This window comes from Panthera leo, chromosome E2 (genome assembly GCF_018350215.1).
Source record: "Panthera leo isolate Ple1 chromosome E2, P.leo_Ple1_pat1.1, whole genome shotgun sequence".
In the NCBI taxonomy this organism is placed as follows: Eukaryota; Metazoa; Chordata; class Mammalia; order Carnivora; family Felidae; genus Panthera; species Panthera leo.
The window spans coordinates 55,022,127-55,042,571 of NC_056693.1; the positions used below are offsets into that span (position 1 = coordinate 55,022,127).

General features: G+C 44.3%; 1 protein-coding gene across 2 annotated transcripts in view; it reads left to right on the forward strand.

Moving 5' to 3' along the window:
* The window catches only part of PLCG2 (phospholipase C gamma 2), a 156,476-nt gene that overhangs the window by 128,070 nt on the left and 7,961 nt on the right, over positions 1 to 20,445 (forward strand). The window contains exons 31-32 of one of the 2 annotated variants that reach the window (XM_042918265.1): positions 3,999 to 4,087; positions 8,991 to 9,654. In XM_042918265.1, coding sequence (XP_042774199.1) covers positions 3,999 to 4,087; positions 8,991 to 9,089 — 188 coding nt within the window. In that variant the 3' untranslated portion in view covers positions 9,090 to 9,654. Of the gene's footprint in view, positions 1 to 3,998; positions 4,088 to 8,990; positions 9,655 to 20,445 lie in introns of those variants that run through there. The other variant, XM_042918264.1, reaches the window with a different exon arrangement.

A 20,445-nucleotide genomic window follows, 5' to 3' on the forward strand; every position in this document is an offset into this window, starting at 1 on the left:
CTTTACCTAAGGGTTAGGATGGACTTCCTTTTTACAGTAACCGTTTGCTTGTTCCTAACCCACCTCCCCCTGGACCCATCCTGCCCAGACAGGGGTGTGATGTCATGGAGAGAGGTCAGAGTTAGTGAACCTTCCCTTCCCAGCCACTAAACAGTATCAATTAATCTAGAAAATTCTATGACTTAGCCTGGAGGTTTAAATTTTTTTTTTTAATGTTTATTTATTTTTGAGACAGAGACAGAGCATGAACGGGGGAGGGTCAGAGAGAGAGGGAGACACAGAATCTGAAACAGGCTCTGAGCTGTCAGCACAGAGCCCGACTCGGGGCTCGAACTCACGGACCGCGAGATCATGACCTGAGCCAAAGTCGGACACTTAACCGACTGAGCCACCCAGGCGCCCCAGCCTGGGGGTTTAAAACACAAAGAGCAGTATGTCAGGGATGATGAAAGAAGGGAGCCTTCCCCTGCTCCCGTGTGGCGTCCAGTGACCTCTGGCACATTCATGTCCCAGGGAGGCATGAAGTGAACAATCCCTTTGTGCATAAGGCATCAGGGGCCTTCTGAACTCAGAAATAGACTCTGCCCGTTGTCATTAGGGATGCACTTAAGCTTTTGAGCCAGATGGAGCACAGGAAGGAAGGAAAACAGCGTTTATTGTGTTTTGTGCCTTAAACTCTCTAATCCTCGCAGCAGTCCCGTGAAAGAGGTTTTGTCCTCTCTGCTTGTAAGCATGAGCACTTTAGGGCCCGGAGCTGTTCACTGACTTGCTCAAGGTCACACACCTGTAGGACCAGAACTGGGATGCAGACCCAGGAGTGACTTCCTTCTTCCTCTGCAGGCCTCCCCTACTCCTAATAAGCCAAAATTCTGAGCCTGCCTCAGATCATGTCTCCGGTTTCCTGTGTATCTATGGCGACAGCCCAAGCCGACAAGGACAAAACAGAACCACACTGTTTCTTGGTGAAACTGGGCAACACCTTTCCACCCTAACCCCAAGATGCATGAAGGCTGCTCAGGAAATGAGACCTGGGCATTGCAAGGAGGTGGGGGGGTGGCGTGGGCATAGGGCACGCCCCCTCCCAATCTGGAGGCACATGTACTCTAAACAGAATGGCACCACCCGCTCATTGGAGTGCAGGGGCGACCCGATAGCCTTCCCCATACCCGGAAGCGGTCAGCAGCCCAGGACGTTCTAACAGTCGATCAACACCCAGACAGATTTCTTCCACATTGTCCACAGATCAGCTCTATTTCAAGCCCCACCCCAGCCCTCCAGTTAGAGTCTGCATTTAATAAGATTCCCCTAACATTAAAGCTGGAGGGGCTCTAGGCTGGACTGTAGGAATTCTGTGGGTAGCCAGGAAAAAAACAGACCAGCAAACCAACAACAACAACAAAAGAAATCACATCACCTAGGAGTAGAGACTAGGTCAGAACACTTCACTATTTACGGAAAGCAACGTCCCCAAAATCCTGCAAGGAAAAATGTCACCTGAGAGTTTTATACTCAAACTGTCACTCAATTATAAAAAAGAATGGATGCATTCAAATATGTGCCATTTGAGGATTATATGTCCCATGAGGTTTTTTGAAAATGAGAGGACAAATTAAGCCAACAAAAACCCTGATAGAGGGACGTGTGGGTGGCTCATTTGGCGTCTTCCTGCAGAGGAGGAAGTCAGGCGTCTGACTCTTGGTTTCGCCTCAGGTCATGATCTCATGGTTTGTGAGTTCGAGCCCCACGTCAGGCTCCACCCTGACAGAGCTGAACCTGCTTGGGATTCTTTCCCTCTCCTCTGCTCCCTCTCCCTCTCAAAATAAATAAATAAGCTTAAAAAAACTGATAGGGAAGATCAGTCAAAAGGAGGGGAGCACTGGACATTTAAAATTTACACACAGTGAAATGTACAAATTTTAAATCCTAAGAACACTGTAAACCAGTTTCGAGCGCCAGTCCATGAGACACATGCGGACGCATTCAGGGGAAGTATACAGTTGTATATATATTTCCAAGTAAGAGGAAGACACCTGTGCGCTAGATGCAGGGATGGCTAAGTGTGATAAAACAAAAAGAGTAAAAGGTTAACGGGAGGATGTAGGTGATGGGTGTACAAGTGGCCCTTGTAATAGGATTTTAGCTTTGCTGTAACCAAGTCTCCCTCTGTGCAAGAATTATGGTTACAAAATGCAACACAAATACAGTTGAACAGCGTGGGGGTTGGGGACGTCGTTCTGTCAAGCAGTCAAAAATCCACATATGACCTTTGACCCCCCCCAAACCTAACTACTAATAGCCTATTGCTGACTGGAAGCCTTACCGATAACAAAGTCAACACATACTTTGTATTTTATACTGTATTCTTAAGGTAGAGAAAAGACCCCGTTAAGAAAGTTACAAGAGGGGAGCATGGGTGGCTTAGTCAGTTAAGCGTTGGACTTTGGCTCAGGTCACAATCTCACCGCTTGTGAGTTCGAGCCCCGCATCGGGCTCTGTGTGGACAGCTCAGAGCCTGGAGCCTCTTCAGATTTTTTATCTTTCTCTCTCTCGGCCCCTTTCCCGCTCATACTCGGTCTCTCTCTCAAAAACAAACATTAAAAAAAATAAAAAAGTTATAAGAAAATACATTTACAGTACTGTACATTTTGAAAAAAACCTGCATATAAGTGGACCCTTGCAGCTCGAACCCACGTTGTTCAGGGGTCAGCTGTATTATTTAGACGCTTGTCCTGCAAAGATGATAAAATTAGGGGGACGAAGGAGAGGGAGGGTATAGGCTTGCATGACCTCATCAACAGTGGGAAGCGAGAGAGAGAGAGGAATCCTATGGTACCTTTAAACATTCTCCAAGAGAAATAATAATAATCACACAAGCCAGAAACCTGAATGGTGGAAGACACAGAGGAAGTAGAGGGAGTGCCCCCATGTAGGCATTGCTTGTCCTGGAGAACAGGGTAGAGTGCAAATAAAAGCTTTCCAGGCAAACCAGGACCACAATGTGAACCTCCAAGGTAGCGTAAATGGAAGCTGTAAGGTTCGGAACTGCTTAGGTTAGGGTATGATTGGTAGTGATTTTAAAGCAACTCAGGACCGTAGACTATGTCGGGAAGATATCGTTCAGAGTGGCTTCTTCCGGGGGCAGCTGGGTGGCTCAGTTGGTTAAGTGTCTGACTCGATCTCAGCTCAGGTCTTGATCTTAGGGTTGAGTTCAAGCCCCACAATGGGCTCCACATGAGGCATGAAACCTACTTAAAAAAGTGCGCCTTCTAGAATAAGGGGTTATGAGGGGGGTAGGAACGAGAGTTTAATTTTTAGTATGTATTTGTTCTTACTAAAACAAGACAACAGATCAACCTTTGAGATGTGTTGTCTTTTTTTTTTTTTTTTTTTTTTTTTTTTTTTGAGAGGTGTTGTCTTAAACATTACCTAATGGGGGAAAAAGTCAGCTCTACCTCAACCATTCCCTAAGTAATAAGAAACACTTAAATGACTGTCCTAATTATAAATAGAGAAAGGCTTTCAGAGGATCAATACTGCTCTGGATCGCCAAGGGACACATCTCCTCCTATTGGAAATCTTTAAAGATAAAACACTGCCCCCTCCCCCTCCTAACAGCAGACATGAAGGGAGAGGTTGTGAAGGAAGCTTTACTTCTTTGAGTCTTTTGGCCTCAGGAGTATTCAAGAACTTGAAGCATCGCTGTAGTCACTCTGCGTTCAGTGTGTGATGTTCTGGAGGTTTTGATTTCTCTTGAGTGATTCATTTTCATTTCTGCATGAATCTTTAACCCCCTTCTCTGTGCGGGCCTGTCCGTGAGGGCTGCGTTCCGGAGCCCATGTCCCTAACCATCAGGATGGGACCTCCGGTTTCCATAAAGTCAGCCCCCAGCTTGGGACACTCCCCTGTCTGCTCCTTGGACACCCTAGCCCTGGCTGTGCCCGAGAACGCCAAGGTCTGATATGAACGGCCTCCCTTTGCATGATCTTTCCGTTCCGCAGGATTCAGATCTGTTCCTCTGAAGAACGGGTACAGTGAAGATATCGAGCTGGCTTCCCTCCTGGTGTTCTGTGAGATGCAGCCAGTCCTGGTGAGTGAACACCGGGTGGGGTGGAAATGGCCTGTGCGTACGGCTGGCAGATGGACTTAAACCCGTTGGGCATTATCCAGCCAGACACGCCCATCACACAAGAATCCCTCAGCCACCCCAGGTTTTTCCTTCCCAGCGACCTTCCCTCTTGGAGAAGGCAGTACGGTTCTTTGAGTAGGTCTTGTAGTTGGAAAGGGTGAAGCTCATTGGAAGTTCCTTATAGTCATGTTTCGGCAAGCAGAGTCAGGCAAGACAGTGCTCTTCTAGAGCAGCTCATCCTTTCTGGGGGCCTTTCCCCACCTGTTGGGTCCTTGGGAGTCCCTTCAGAAGGTCTGACAGCATCCACCAAGGCCTTGTCGTGGCCAGTGCTGGGGAGAGGAGTTCACAGTGATAGGCACTACCTTTGTCATTGTCTTTGCTGCTGGAGGAGCCTGCCTTCCTGGTCCTTTGGCCAAGACCTTGAAGATCCTTAGCCTCTCCTTTGATGAACCAGTTTAGGGAGGTTTGGTGGGAAGGGCTCGGCCTCACCGGATGCAGCACCAGTGTGTGATAGTTCACGTCTCCCTCGCTGGCTAGAGAATATCTGGATGTGTGATTTTGGAGCTTTAAAAGCCTCTTGACAGCCTCTCCCATAGAATGAAAGCCACTGGGCATGTGTTTTTGTGAGAACCCACGATGTGGCCAACCCAATCTCACAAGATCTTTCCCTCTCCCTACCACAAAACCCAGCATGAACGGGTTGACTGTGTGGTCACCCCACTCCTCTTCGGATAGCTTAGAAAAACCCTGGTTCTGGACCCCAGCAGGCTGACGTGGGCTTGGTCATCGCCCCAGGATTTTCATCTTGATTTCTCATCCTAGTTGTTCTCTGGGTACAGAAATCACAGCCTCTAATTTGTTGTTTTGGAAGTTGCTTATTAGGCAACTTCCAGAATAAAGCTGAGAACCATCCAATGGGGAAGGGAGGATGGCAGGGGTGGAGATGCCTTTTAACAGCTGTAGCCATAGTCCATGCAGTAAAAATTCATGGACTCGACTCAGAGGAGAGAACGTTAGGCTTTTCTGCATAGCTGTCTGCCTTAACATTCAGTTTCTGCAACCTTGATAGTTTTCCACTTCAGAGCATTTTATAAACATGGAAATGGAACCGGATGCAAACGTAAGGAAAGACAGACAGGAAGCACTAAAAGCAGGAAGCGGACGCTTAACAGGCACAGTAGTTGGGGGCCAGAGAACCTCCCTGACAGCCAAAGACATCACTTGTGTTGCTGTAAAATAAGCTCACGATGACAGGATTGTGCCTGGAAAGGATAAGGCGATGGATGGTGCAAAGTTGCCCGTTTTCAAACAAAGTTTAAATGGCAGTGCTTCAGACTCTGTCAAAGTAAACATTGACACGAACTGTCGTTTTCACTTGACCCTTCGGTTGTGGATCAGAAAATCACCTTTTATGATTGTTATTGTGATTGCAAGGCTGGGTCCCGAAAGGGCACCTGAGTCGGTCGTCAGGTCCTTGTCGAGAATACCCAAGACTTAATTAAATGGCTCTTCTTTTAGAATGAATTACCCATTTGTCAATTTATCACCAATAAGACTGAGTTCTTTAAGTCCATTAAAAGACCTCAGCCAGAATACATGATTTTGTTTACCTAAACACACAAAGAGCTGAGCCCAGATTGTGGAAACTCTGGGGAAGTGTCCCCAATTGGGGAAGAGGAGTAGATAATGTTGGCATTTGGTCTGTTTGACTCCTTCACTTCCTAGGTCAATGCCGCCTTTATGTAAATGATACTACTACAAATCCGTGCGTCCATGTGTATTTCTTTTTTAAAGCAGGTTTCTTAACTTTGGGGCCAGAGGTTTGTGGAGGAAATTGTCCTCTGCATTTAAAAGTTCAGCAGCATCTCTGCCCCTTGTGTAACCACCAAACATGTCCCCGGGTTGGCAAAACTGTCCTTGTTGAGAACGGCTCTAAGCGAAATTCTAAACACTGTTCATACTATTACCTAATCCTTAACAGCATTTTTCCACTGAGTGGATGGACCGTAGATTACCAAATTGGTCGTTTACATGGAGTCCACTTGCAAGTAAGGCTTTCGTGAACTTCTTTATGTGCCCGTACTTTTCCTCCTTTAATTCAGAGTTATTTTCTTAGGACTTATTGCCAGATACGGGATCAGTTTATCGAAGCAGGATGGTAGAAATATAAAACCTGGAATAAATAAGCATGAAGACCCCTGGCTTAGTCAGGCTTACCTTCCCCAGCCCACAGAAGGATCTGGGATTCTGTTGCCTGGGGAACGGGAACCCATGTGCATAAAAGGCCATCTGCAGACATTTCATGGACAAACGATGTGATAAACTGGGTTTCAGACGATGGTAGGGCCACGTTGGTCTAGACCATGCTCCGCAAAGCTGTTGTAAACAACTTGGAAACATTATAAATAATTTGGTAATACCAACAGCAGAGGAACTTAGTACATTTAAAAGAAAATGCCCTCCTCTAGATTTACTTTCTCTATGTGGGAAGCCTCCCACGTGGGTGCTGTTAGGGATGCGGCGGGGAGCGAGGGCATCGTGTGGGGCACCAAGGGGAACGTTAACTTGCAGAGATCTGCTCTCTGAAGGAGTTTTGGCAGAGAAGTTGTCAGAGTATGTGCAAAGCTCATTTCAACTGCTGGTTTTTGAGCTTTTATTGAATTCCACATCTGTCACCTGGTTCTGAGGCGCTCACAGGTGCCATTCGGTGATGCGGAATCACACGGTGATGAGGAGTCTCTGGGGAGCTGAGCTGGGTTGTTTGGTAGACCTGGGCTTTCTCGTTGTTCAAGGTCAAACCTTGTTCTATTTATCACCGTATCCTCTGTCCTGCCAGGGAGAGACTCTGGTAAATAGCTTTGCAGAAGACTTCTCTGAGCCAGTGATTGATCCGGGGAGGGCTTGATGGAGTTTAAAGCTCCAGAAAATAGTCGGTGAGCACTTGAAGCTTCTTCTGAAGAAGCCATTTACACATCACAATTGCTTGATCAATCCTCAGTCCTTTGCCCTGTTAGCTATATATATGGTTTATAAGATGTGTTTTCAACACCATTTTGTTACACTTGAAAAGTAGTAAAACAAAGGAAGGGAGGTTGGAAAAATTCCATTAAGCAACTTGTCTATAACCACAGGTAGCATTTTGGCAGATTTGATATACCCATCGTTGGATTCATGTAATACGCATGAACACGTGCCCTTTATCTACTTCACAGGAGCATTTTTCAATGTTGTTAGGATTTTCAAAGCCATTAATGCCTGTTTGATCAGGTATGGGTTTCTCATTCGCTTAGCCATTCTCCCGCTGATGGACAATGAGGTTGTTTGTAGCTTTTTACGTTATAAATAATGAAGGTCTTCATATAACCTTTTTTGATTACAAATTATTTCCTGGGGCTAGACATTTAATAATGGAATACTAGATCAGAAAGGGGGAAAAAACACACATTTTGGATGCATGTTGAATTGTTCTCTGAAAGTAGTTTCTTTTCAGTTGATGTATCCTATCCATTGTGCCACTAACTGAGAAGGGCTTCCACTCAAATGATTTAAACTCGTGAGATTCCAAATAGGATGGGAGAAAGTATGAAAGCTTGAGTATTCCTCCTAGTCGCCATTGGTGGGCAAGCTGGCAGGACCTGGGGTCTCTGATTACTGATCCTGGGGTGGATGGGGCTGGGTAGGGGTTCAGGTGTTGGGCTGGAAAGACCAGGAGGCCATGGTTCCCAGCGAGGGCTTGGCAGGAAGAGAGGTGTGAATCTCTATGCAGAAGAGCTCAGCACACACGCTAGAGACCCCGGACGGGGGCTGCGCCCTGCAGCTAAGCCAGTCACGGTGTCTGAGGATGGACAAGATTTCCTTACACTTGGGAAGGCCCTCCTTGGGCCTCAACAGCTAACGTGTGCCAGTCTGACCCCAAAGAGCAGAGACTTCTGTGCCTATCAGGAAGGCCCAACAGCTGGGTGCGATTTGAACGACAAAACCATGAGTGTGAAGTGAAAAAGACAAAGCCACTGCCCGGCAGTAAGAGGAAGACGGACCCAGGTGGACACATGGTACAGGTGGCTGGCGGTTCAAGTAGAGCCATCGGAAGTATCCAAAGAGGAGCCCAACATCCGAGTCCTAAGAGCGTTCAAGGATATCTAAGTAGAGCGCTGAAAAAGACTTCCTGGAATTTGAAATTAAAACCTCATTTCCTGAATTTAGATATTCAGCATATAACAGAGATCTGCATTAGTGACCAGAGATATAACCCGGAGGAAATGTCTCACAATCCAGGTGCGCCTGGGGGGCTCAGTCGGTTGAGCATCCGACTCTTGATTTCAGCTCAGGTTATGATCCCAGCGTTGTGGGATCGAGCCCTGCCTCAGGCCCCATGCTGAGCTCCTGCATAAAATTCTCTCTCCCCGCCTCACACGGTCTCAAAGAAACAATTTAAAAAAAAGTCTCGCCATCCAGAACAATACCACCATGACAGCCTCAGAGAACGGATGCAAAACACCTACAGGCAAGTATGTCCCCACGAACAAAGCGGAACAGATGGGTAGGGAGCTATGAATGAAAGTGAACAGACGGAACTTTCTCTTCTTTGCTGCTTGAGAAGGTTTCCTTGATTCCCAAAGGGACAAATCGAAAGCACACCACCAGCTGGGTTCTAGCACAGGCACACCTTGTTTTATTGTGCTTTGCAGATACTGCGTTTGTTTTTGTTTTTTTTTTAACCAATCGAAGGTTTGTGGCAACCCTGTGTCAGGCAAGGCTAGTGGCACCATTTTTCCAAAAGGCATTTGCTCACTTCCTGTCTCTGCCACGTTTTGGTTCATATTTCAAACTTCTTTGATGGGGATCTTTGATGTTACTATTTTAGTTGTTTCGGAGCCACCTGAACCACACGCTTAGAAGGACGGCAAGGTTGTGTGCCTCCTTGTGGCTCCACCTGTCGGCCACCTTCTGTCTCTCTCCCTGAGACACAACACTGAAATCAAGCCAGCTGATGACCCTACAGTGGCCTCCACGTGATCCAGTGAAACGAAGAGTCCGTCAGTGCAGCAGACTTCATCCCTATCTTCAGAAACTGCCCCAGCCACCCCGACTCTCAGCCACCACCACCCCTCTCGGCCAGCAGCTGCTGCATCCAGGCAAGACCCTCCACCAGCCAGAAGACTATGAGTCACTGAAATCTCAGATAATTTAAAAATTTGGTTGCCAAAAAAACCCCATTAAGATACATACGCGTTATCACACCCTTAATAGACTATAAGCATAACTTTTATACGTACCGGGAAACCAAAAAAATAATGTGATTTGCTTTATTGCAATATTTGCTTCATTGTGGTGGCCTGGAGCCACACCCATGATATCCGACGTTTGCCTATAAAACGTGTGAATTCCAAGGAAGAAAAAAAGACTTCCCAACATACCAAGTTATCTACTAAGAAAATCAAATAAAACTAACATCAGACTTGTCTTCGGCACTAGGAGGACTGAAGAACTCAGCAAACGGTCACCAGCATGTCAAGGCAACAGAAATGTATTTGTGGATATGCAAGGTCTTAGAAACCTCAGGAGAGCACCTGAATCGATGTTCTAGATAGATGAAGAAAAGGAATTAATTCCGCAACACAGTTACGCTTTAGAGTGTAAGTCTCTTTAAGTACCAGGGTCCCTGAAACAAATACACTATGAAAAATTTTGTGCCAGTCTGGAATTGAAAATAATAAACATATGAAAACCCTGGAGCTGAGAGTTAAAATAAAGGTGTCCTGGGGAGTCTGGGTGGCTCAGTCAGTTGAGCGTCCGACTTCGGCTCAGGTCACGATCTCACGGTTCGTGAGTTAGAGCCCCACAGCCTCTGTGCTGACAGCTTGGACCCTGCTTCGGATTCTGTGTCTCCTCTCTCTGCCCCTCTCCTGCTCACACTCTCTCTCTCTCAAAAATAAACAAACATTAAAACAAAACCAAAAAAAAAAAGGTGTCCTGAAAAGTTTTGACTTTGATGCCTGGGGGTTCAGTAGGCACATAAAACATCTTGTAAGAGGGGAGTTCAATTTTTTTTACCTTGAAATATCAGAATTAAGTTTAATTAGGATCATTAGAAAAATGAAACAGAAATGTGACCAAGAGTAAAAATGTATAGTATTCAAAAGGGAAGGGTAGAACATATTTGATTCAGTGAATGGGCTCAATCCTCCTATTAAAAAAGAAAAAAAAAAATCTAACTGCATGTCTATAGGAAATAAGCCTAAAACCAACAGGGCATTGCATGAGGAAAGAAAGGTTACCCAAAAATTACCACCCCCCCCCCAGGAATGGAAGAGTTACTGCAAGAAATAATTAATCTCACAGTACAATTTAAAATCCAAACTGCCAAAGATGTGCTTGCTGGGGCAGCACATATACAGAAGTATCAATGAGCATTAAGAGGAGCTGTGTGGAATGATAGTTTGGTTTACAACTGGATGGGAGAGTCCCAGGGGTTTAATTAGGAAACGGGGATAGTACCTCCACATATCAACCAAAGGCTCCTACACAGATTACTTGATTAAAACAAAAAAATCAAGGACAGATGATCAAGCTAATCCTAACCAGCTTGATTTCAGAGATACACAACTCTGTCCTACTGCAGCAGATAACAGACACCGTTTATCCTTCTGTTTCTCAGAAGCTTTACAAACTTGATTTCATACTTGGTCACAAAGAAAGAACGATTTCATGAGTTGGTGAGAACAGCAGTAAACTATGCCGTCACTATATTTTGAAAAGGAACACGCTTGCCCTCAAACCACAGGGAACACTGAAAATGCATGCACTGTTCGTCTCAAAAAGTTTTGAATACCAATAAGATAGGAACAAAATAAAGATAAAAGCCAACTGAGCAAAATATAAAAGAAAAAACAGATGTTGATTCACTAAAGAGATCAAGTACATAAACTCCTGGCCTGCTTAATAAAGGAGGGAAATAAGAACAAAAACAATACCAGAGAAAATACTGAAAGGGAGAATGACCCCCCAACTGAGAAGATACATTTGTAAACTAGGGCAAATGGGTGACTGCCTTGAAGAATGTAAACAGCCTAAAATTGTTTCAAGAGGCAATACAATACTCACAAAGTCCCGGAGCACTGAAACAGCTCTCAGGTAAAACAGGTGTTACATTCAGATGGTTTTAAAGCCAAGTTCTACATGAATTTCAAGACCATAATTCTTTTTTTTAATTTTCTAAAATACTTATTTTTGAGAGAGAGAGAGAGAGAGAGAGAGAGAGCGAGAGCACCAGCTGGGGAGAGACACAGAGAGAATCCCAGGCAGGCTCTGCACTGTCAGCACAGAGCCTGATGTGGGGGTCAAGCTCACAAATCAAGAGTCGGAAGCTTAACTGACCGAGCTACCCAGGTGTCCCAAGAACACAATTCTAATGTTAATCCACGGAGGAGGTCAACAGACAAAGAGAAACGCTCCAATTAATTTCCTGAAGAAACTGGAGAAAGATAGTACACCTTTCCCCCCTCTTCTCCTCAGAGTCATAGGTAAATTCTTTAAAAAGTTAGCAAGTCAGTTCCAGATATTTACTGGACAAACAATATGTTACAGATCAATAGTTTATCCCAATAATGCAAGGATGGTTTGGCAACACATTTAGTGAGAAAAACCTAAGTCACTAAATGCCACACATGTCACCAAATGATTTTACCTCTTTACCACAATTTATACTCATTATCTCCATTCACAAATATGGCTGTACCTCTAAACAAAGACTCCAACTTTAAGGACACTGAGTTTTGTATTTAGTACCTAACCACTTTCTTCTAGAAAGAACAGTTGGAAATGTGTGGTGGGAGATGGGGACAGATAGGTAATCTCGTTCATGATATCGACAAAAACAGTAACACATTAATGACATTTAAATAAACATGTACAGCTTATAACCACCACTTGAACAAGTAGAAATATACACAGACCCTTCCAAAATGGTCTCATGGGAACCAGAGTTATCAATATAAAATCACTTTTAAAAATATATACAAAGAGGTAAATACAGAAATAAATGTGTTTGCATTGGAAGACATAGCTCTTCCTGACAGGAGACTTCCAACTAATAAATGGAAAAAGGAATGAAAAAAATAGACAATCACCATTGAGATGCCACAGAAATAATTCTGCAGAAAAAGATCTAACAGTGGATGCTAAAATTAGTAAACATTTGAGGAGAAACAGGAAATCTGTATAGTCTCAAGATACCTTCCTTCAAGAAATTTCTTCATTGGAAAGAGAATTGATCAAGTGAGGAATGTTACCATCAGTACTAAGATGTGTTGATATCACGTACCTCCTGAGAAGTCTACATCACTTCTGTGACAGTCTTACCAAAGCTGCCTCAGGCTAAACGAATCATGGGAAAGCACCAAACCCAACTAGTGGGTCACAGTACACACTTACTGACTAGTATTCTTCAAAGTGTCAAGTCATAAAAGACGAGAGGACGGAAGAAGTGTCACAGATTGGAAGGCTCTAAGTAGACACGGCCACCACAGGCCATGTGGGATCCGGGGCAGCATCTTGGAACAGAACAGGGACACTGATGGGAAAACCAGTGAAAACCGAGGTTCTGATAACTGCACCGTGGTGGTGCAGGATGTTAGCCCTGGTGGGGGTGGGAGTGATGTAGGGTATAGGAGAACTCTTTGTACTAATATTGCAACTTTCTGGAAGTTTCAGATTTCATCATAAAGAATTAAAGCATCAGTAGGGGTGCCTGGGTGGCTCAGTTGGTTAAGCATCCGACTTCAGCTTGGGTCAGGATCTCACAGTTCGTGAGTTCAAGCCCCGTGTCAGGCTCTGTGCTGACAGCTCAGAGCCTGGAGCCTGTTTCGGATTCTGTGTCTCCCTTTCTCTCTGCCCCTCCCCTGCTCATGCTCTCTGTCTCAAAAATAAATAAAGATATTAAAATTTTTTTTAATAATAAAATCATCAATGGGGGGAATAAAAATTGAAAAAAACTAAAGGTACAGAACACCGTGAAGATCTTGTCACAGGCCAGGAACAGTTTATAACCAAAGATGTTCTCCAAGACTTCGAGGACTCTAAAGTTTAAAAACACGTAGATCCATCTAAAACAAAGGCTTATAGATGACACAAGGATCGAAAGTAGGAATAAGAAAATCCTAACATAAACAAATCTATGTACCTCAAAATGGACATACCTCCGCAGGAGAACATGAGAGAATTGGGGCAAACAGCCGAATCTTTCTCCCTAAAGATCATCCCTAAAAACTGAAAAACCAAGAACGTGCCTTTTAAGTACTTTTTTTAAAGAACTCTCAACAATCAAAAGAACTCAATGTTGAGGAGCAGGAATCATGAGGGCTGGAGTGACGGTGAACAAGGAGAATGCTATTTTTTGTGTGTGGTATAATAATCCTTATAGTACTTCTTGACTTTCAACTCTGTGCATATATAATTAATAAAAACTCAAAGCTTTAAGCTTAAGTAGGAGCAGATGATGCATTGATGGGGAGCATATGACTTCTTGAAGGACATTTGCTGTGAAGGTGACAAGAGACATGGGTTAGTAGCTGGAGGGGCTGTGGGGTGAAGGACAGCTCTTGAAGATGTATTTGCTGCTGATGGGCGTGATTTACCAGAGCTACAGAAGGGAATGATGGTACAGGAGAGAGAAGACCCCGGGGCCAGCAGGAACGAAGGCAGGACTACAGCAAGGGGCCCCGGATGGGCAGATTTCCCATGTAGTTTCTCCTCTACCCTATGTGAAACCAGAAGCAGGGCCATCAGCTGAAATCGGGGCAGTCATCTCAAGAGAGGACAGAGGATTTCTGAGCAAAGCACAGAAGGATTAGATCACTCAATGTGCTTCTGTGATGTATACATTCATACATATTTTACTTAGGATTTTTGCACAGTCTATAGTTCTCGGTCAGGTTTTGTTATGTTGCCTTCTTAGAAACTACATGGAAGCCTTCCTTCTCCCAACTGTGGCACCTCTTGAGTGGAACCAGAGTAACTATTGACTATACCCAACACATGTTAGAGACATCGTTTGTGAAACTTTCTGGGCCAGCTGTAAGAGCTTTCCCATTTTCTTCTGGGATAAAATGAGTCTCAATTTTTTTTCCTTACCGGATAATTTTCTATAATAAGAAATATATGTCTATAATAAATATTGGAGGTAACAAAAGCCTTAAACACAAATACATACCCATTCTTCTCACTACCCGCTTGGTTTTCACTGCACAAGTTCCCACCATTTCTAGGTTTGCCTTTACTGATTCAGTCTGCTTTCCTTAGACCTGTTCCTTTTATAGCTCTCTGTGTTCCTTTTATAACGCTTTGTGTTTCCTTAGACCTGTTCCTTTTATAACTCTTTATTTCCTATCATTGTTGGGTGCTGATGCAATGGGGGTGAAGGCCATGCACAGAGAGATGACACAGGGCTAGGCGCACTTCCTCTCCTGAGACACGCTTCAGAAAAAAGGACTTGGCAAGTGCCCAGGACCCAGGCCGGTCATCACCTGCTTGAGGGACTGGGGTAAAGGCAGGTACAGCCAGGAAGCCAGGACACGGACTGTTCCCAAGAACCCAGAGCTCTGAGCAATCATCCTAGCACTTTGCTGGCCCTGCCCTAGGAGTCCCCCATTTAGGACATTCAGAAAACCAGATACCAATGTATAGATTCAAGAAGAAATCCCATTCAAGATGAGCTTACACATTAACATTTTAAAGCACTTGTGGGGTGCCTGGGTGGCAGAGAATCCCAGGCAGACTCTGCTGACAGTGTGGAGCGTGACACATGGCTTGAACCCACGAACTGTGAGATCATGACCTGAGCTGAAATCAAGGAGTCCGCCTCCTAGCTCAGGTCTTGATCACAGGGTCATGAGTTCAAGCCCCACACTGGGCACAGAGCCTACTTAAAAAAATTTTTTTAGAGCACTTGAGGAAAATCTGACACATGTAAAAGCAAAAGGATTCACCCAATGAATCTGAAAATAGCTTTGAAAACAAAATTTTTTTTTAAAGCAAGAACCCAATGAGTACATGCATTTAAAAAAGAACTATCCTTTTCACTATTAAGAACGTGGGAATGGGAGGGCCAATTAGAAATTCTGGAAATACAGTTGGAAAAATCTTGAAAAAAAATTTTTAAAGCTTATTAAGCGGGAAGTTCTGGAATGGATACCATTAGGGAAAGAATTTGCAGATATGAAGACCGCGGTGGGGAATTTGCTTTCAAACTGCAAGACAAGATGAAAGTACAAAAAGAGTGAAAAATAAAAATACAAATACAAAATGAAAAGCTCCAGCGTAAAATATCTGAAATGATGATGGCTGGGGGCGCCTGGGTGGCTCAGTTGGTTAAGCGTCCAACTTCGGCTCAGGTCATGATCTCGCGGTTTGTGGGTTCAAGCCCCACATCAGGCTCTGTGCTACCAGCTCGGAGCATGGAGCTTGCTTTGGATGCTGTGTCTCCCTCTCTCCCTCTGCCCCTCCCCTGATCATGCTCTCTCTCTCAAAAATAAACACTAAAAAAATTTTTTTTAAATGTTGATGACTGAAAATCTCCCACCATTGAAGAGGCAAAGGTCCTCCAGCAATAAACAGCAGTATAGATATAGATGCACATATAGACTCTTACAGGCAGAATACCAGAGTAAAGGGAAAATTATAAAAATGGAAAGATAGGTTCCCTATAAAGGATTCTGTAAAGGATTGACAGACCATAGTAGCATTCCCCTCTACAGCAACAGCAACGTCAAGACTAAGGGATCTCTTGAAAACGCTTAAAACACACAGCTGCAACTCTAGATGTCCTGTATCCTCATAATTACCATTCAAGAGGGAGGGCAACATGAAGGGATTTTTCAGAGCTAGCAAGACAGACAACTGAGTACTAATAAACCTTTGCTAAAAGAACTACCGACGTCCTTAAGCCAGAAGGAATACAAAGCAAGAAGCAATAGTGGCCCATGAAATCCGTAAACTACCTTAGGAAACGGAAAAAACTATATCGACTTAAAAGACTAAATTTTTGTGTGAACACTCAGACTCAGATAAATCCAGGAAATAATAACCCCAAAGTTCTGAGAGGGAAGGAGGGAGTCTCTATCAGGAAGGGCACACGGGGCAGGCAACGCTCTCTTTCCTATTCGGCATCTCCACAGCTGTTTATAGTTATTCATTAAACAGTATAGATGTTTTACATACTTTTCTGAATGTTGTATAATTCAGTGCCCAGTGCTCCATATATACATACATGTGTGTGTATATATATGTATGTGTGTGTGCATATATATATATATATATATATGCACACACACACACACATATGCGTGTATATGTATATAGATAGAACATAGCTATGAATGCTTTGGGATTCAGAAAATGAGATCGGGGTCTGTAAGCACAGCAGTATTAGCAGAAGACGTGCATTTTGAACTTCACCTGAACAAAAGTCATTATATACAGGAAAGCAAGAGAAGTTGTTTTATTCTGGGTAGAGACAAGGTAAAGAGAGCTCAATTAAGACTTTAGTGCAGTTTCTTTTCTGCTTTATTCTTAACAGGAAGGAAAGCGGGTCTCCTTGGGGAAAGGCATAAATTTAAGTAGGGTCATTAGTGACTCTTCCCAGGGCCTCACGTGATGCCTCGGAGAGTCACGAGCACTGTCCTCCTCTCCTCCGCTCCCCGTGGAAAGACCGTCCTGTTTTTCTCCTCTGTACTTTCCCAGGGGCCAGAATAACCTTCGCCATTGCTCTCCCCACTCTCCCAAGTCAGACTTGTACCTGTTATCCTTGGGGATATCCGTGATGTTTTGTTAGGTTGTTAGGGTGGGGAAACGATCTGCAGAGCAAGGTATGGCCTGAGTCCATGTTTTGTAAAAATGACAAGAAAAACCCATCCGTGCATACTGACCATGTTTTTCTAGCACCGGAGGGTCTCACTTGAGCTACTCCATCAGTAGTAGCAGCCAACAACAGCCTGACCTCCTGAGTAGCCAGGCTTTTACAACAGTCGGAAGATGATGTAGGAGGAGGATCGTGAGCTGACCTCCTCCCGTGCACACACTGGGACAACAACTACATACGATGAAACACTCGGAAAATGACCTGAAGCCCGGCAGAGCAGATTGTCCGCAGCCAAATACTTAAGAAAATGTCACAGCAAGAAGGGTGAGAGGGACAGAGACAAGGCTGGGAACCAGACCCCCAGTGCAGCGGCCCAGAAGCAGGAGGGGAGATCACAGGTACAGAGGTGATCCCTGAGGAGCAAGGGAATCGAGCCCCACGTCAGGAACTCCTGGGGACCGGCACTGGGAAGATGAGCCCCCCACCCCTCACCCCCCGGCTGGCTCGGAACATCAGTGCAGCTCAACTCGAAGAGAGCCAGAGGGCTATAGGAAGCAGACTCCGTTCTTCCAGGGCCATGGTGCTGTGTTACTGTCTGAGGCCCAGCACGCAGGCAGCAGCTGGAAAGCACCTGGGTGACACACGAAAGAGTTCTTAATTTTAGGGCATGTGCAGGAAGACCAAGGATCTGGAGTTGTCTCTAGGAATCAAAGTGCCAGCAGATGCCAGTTTACTTGCAGCCCAGCTGGCAGGATGCTGGTGGGAGCCACTTGTGACACTCTCTATCTACTTTGCTAACACCATTCACCCCCCCCAGGCATTGCCCTGCAGACCCACCCCACCCACCCCAGCAGGTGCCCCCGACCCCCCGCAAGTACCACCCTGCCACATGCAGGGGGCAGCTGTGGCCCAGACTGGAGCCACTCCAAATTGACTCCTGGGGAGGGGGAGGCAGGCCCAGTCACAACAGGAAGGCATATGCAGACCCACACAGGGGACACCCCTGGAGCTCCTGGTTCTTGTGACCGGGGGCCATTGCCCCACGATATACCTACGTCAAGCCGCTGCTTTCAAGACCAGGAGATGTAGCTGACATACGTAAATACATAGAAACAAACACGGAGAGTCAGACAAAATGAAACAGAGGAATATATTCCAAATGAGAGAACAAGATAAAACCTTAGAAAAAGAACTCAATGGAATGGAGATTAGCAGTCTCCCTGGTAAAGAGTTTCAAGTAATGGTCATAAAGATGCTCATCAGGTTTGGGAGACCTCCAGGAGAATTTTAACTAAGACAGAAAATGTAAAAACCAACCAAAATCGAAGAATACAATAACTGAAATGAAAAGTCTACTAGAAGGACTCAAAAGCAGACTGAAGGATGTACAAGACATCGATGATCTGGAAGGCAGGGTAATGGAAAGCATCCAAGCTACATAGAAAAAAGAATAAAAAACAATGAGGACAGGTGAAGGGACCTTTGGGAAACATCAGGTATCCTAACATCCACATGATACGGGTCCCAGAGAGAGAAGCGCAGAAAACTTGACGAAATAACAGCTGAAAACTTTGCTAAGGTGCGGAAGGAAACACATCCAGGCGCAAGATGCACAGAGAGCCCTAGATAAGATGAGCCCAAGGAAGTCCATGTCTAGACATACCATAATTAAAATGTCGAAGGTTAATGATAAAAAGAGAATTTTAAAATCAGCAAGAGAAAAGCAAAAAGTTACAATCAAGGGAAATCCCATAATGTGGCTGTCAGCTGAGTTTTTCAGCAGCAACTCTGTAGGTCAGAGGGAGTGATTCCAAGATATATTCAAAGTGCTAAAAGGAAAAAACCCTACAACCAAGAACACTCTACCTGGCAAGTTATTCAGAATTGAGGAGAGACAGAGTTTTCTAGACAGAAGTTAAAGGAGTTCATCAACACTAAATCAGCTTTATAAGAAACGTTCAAGGGACTTTTTTTTTTTTTTTAACGTTTATTCACTTTTGAGAGAGAGACAGCGGGGGAGAGGCAGACCGTGGGGGACCGAGGATCCGAAGCGGGCTTTGTGCTGACACAGTGAGCCCGATGCAGGGCTCAGTCTCACAAACTGTGAAATCATGACCTGAGCAGAAGTAGGATGCTCAACTGACTGAACCATGTAGGTGCCCCTCAAGGGACTTCTTTACATGGAAAAGAAAAGCCAGCCCATAACTAGAAGAAAATTATTAAAGGACAAACTTCATTGGTAAAAGCAAACCTGTAGTAAAGACAGGAGATCAGTCACTTATAAAGCTAGTACAGAGGTTAAAAGACAAAGTAGGAAAATCAATTATATATAAAAAAAAATTAGTTAAGGGACACACAAAATAAAAAGATGTAAAATGGTGGCACCTGGGTGGCTCAGCTGGTTAAGCATCCAACTCTGGATTCTGGCATAGGTCATGATCTCACATTTGTAAGATTGAGGCCTATGTCGGGCTCTGTGCTGACAGCATGAAGCCTGTTTAAGATTCTTTCTCTCTCTCCCCACCCCACCCCGCGCACCCATCCTTCCCTCCCTCCCTGTAGTCCTCTCCCCTACTCACACACACTCTCTCAAAATAAACATTTAAAAAAATGTAAAATATGTCATATACATAAGATGTGGAGTTTTAGACTGTTCAAACTTTGGTTTGAACTGAAGAGATCACCAATTTAATATAGACTGCTATATAGACAGGATGCATATGTGAACCTCATGGTAATCACAAATCAAAAACCTATAACATACACAAAAAAGAAAGGAATTCAAGCATAATACTCAAGAAAGTCATCAAATTACAAAGAGAGCAAGAAAAGAAGGAACGAGAAGAATTCTTTTTTTTTTTTTTAATTTTTTTTTTTTTAACATTTATTTTTGAGACAGAGAGAGAGAACATGAACAGGGGAGGGTCAGAGAAAGAGGGAGACATAGAATCTGAAACAGGCTCCAGGCTCTGAGCTGTCAGCACAGAGCCCGACGCGGGGCTCGAACCCACGAACCGTGAGATCATGACCCGAGCGGAAGTCGGATGCTTAACCGACTGAGCCACCCAGGCACCCCAGGAACGAGAAGAATTCTAAAAACAATCAGAAAACAATTAACAAGATGGCAATAAGTACTTACTTATCAATAATTACTTTAAATGTAAATGGACTAAATGTTCTAATCAAAAGACATAGGAGGGGTGCCTGTGGGACTCAGTCTGTTAAGCATCCAACTCTTGATTTTGGCTCAGGTCATAATCTCACAGTTCATGAAATTGAGCCCTATGTCAGGTTCTGTGCTGACAGAGTGGAGCCTCCTTGGGATTCTCTGTCTCTTTCTCTCTCCCAAAATAAATAACCATTTTTTAAAAAGATATAGGGTGAATGAATTGATTTAAAAAAAAAAGATCTTAAAAAAAATTTTTTTAACATTTATTTATTATTCAGAGACAGAGCATGAGCA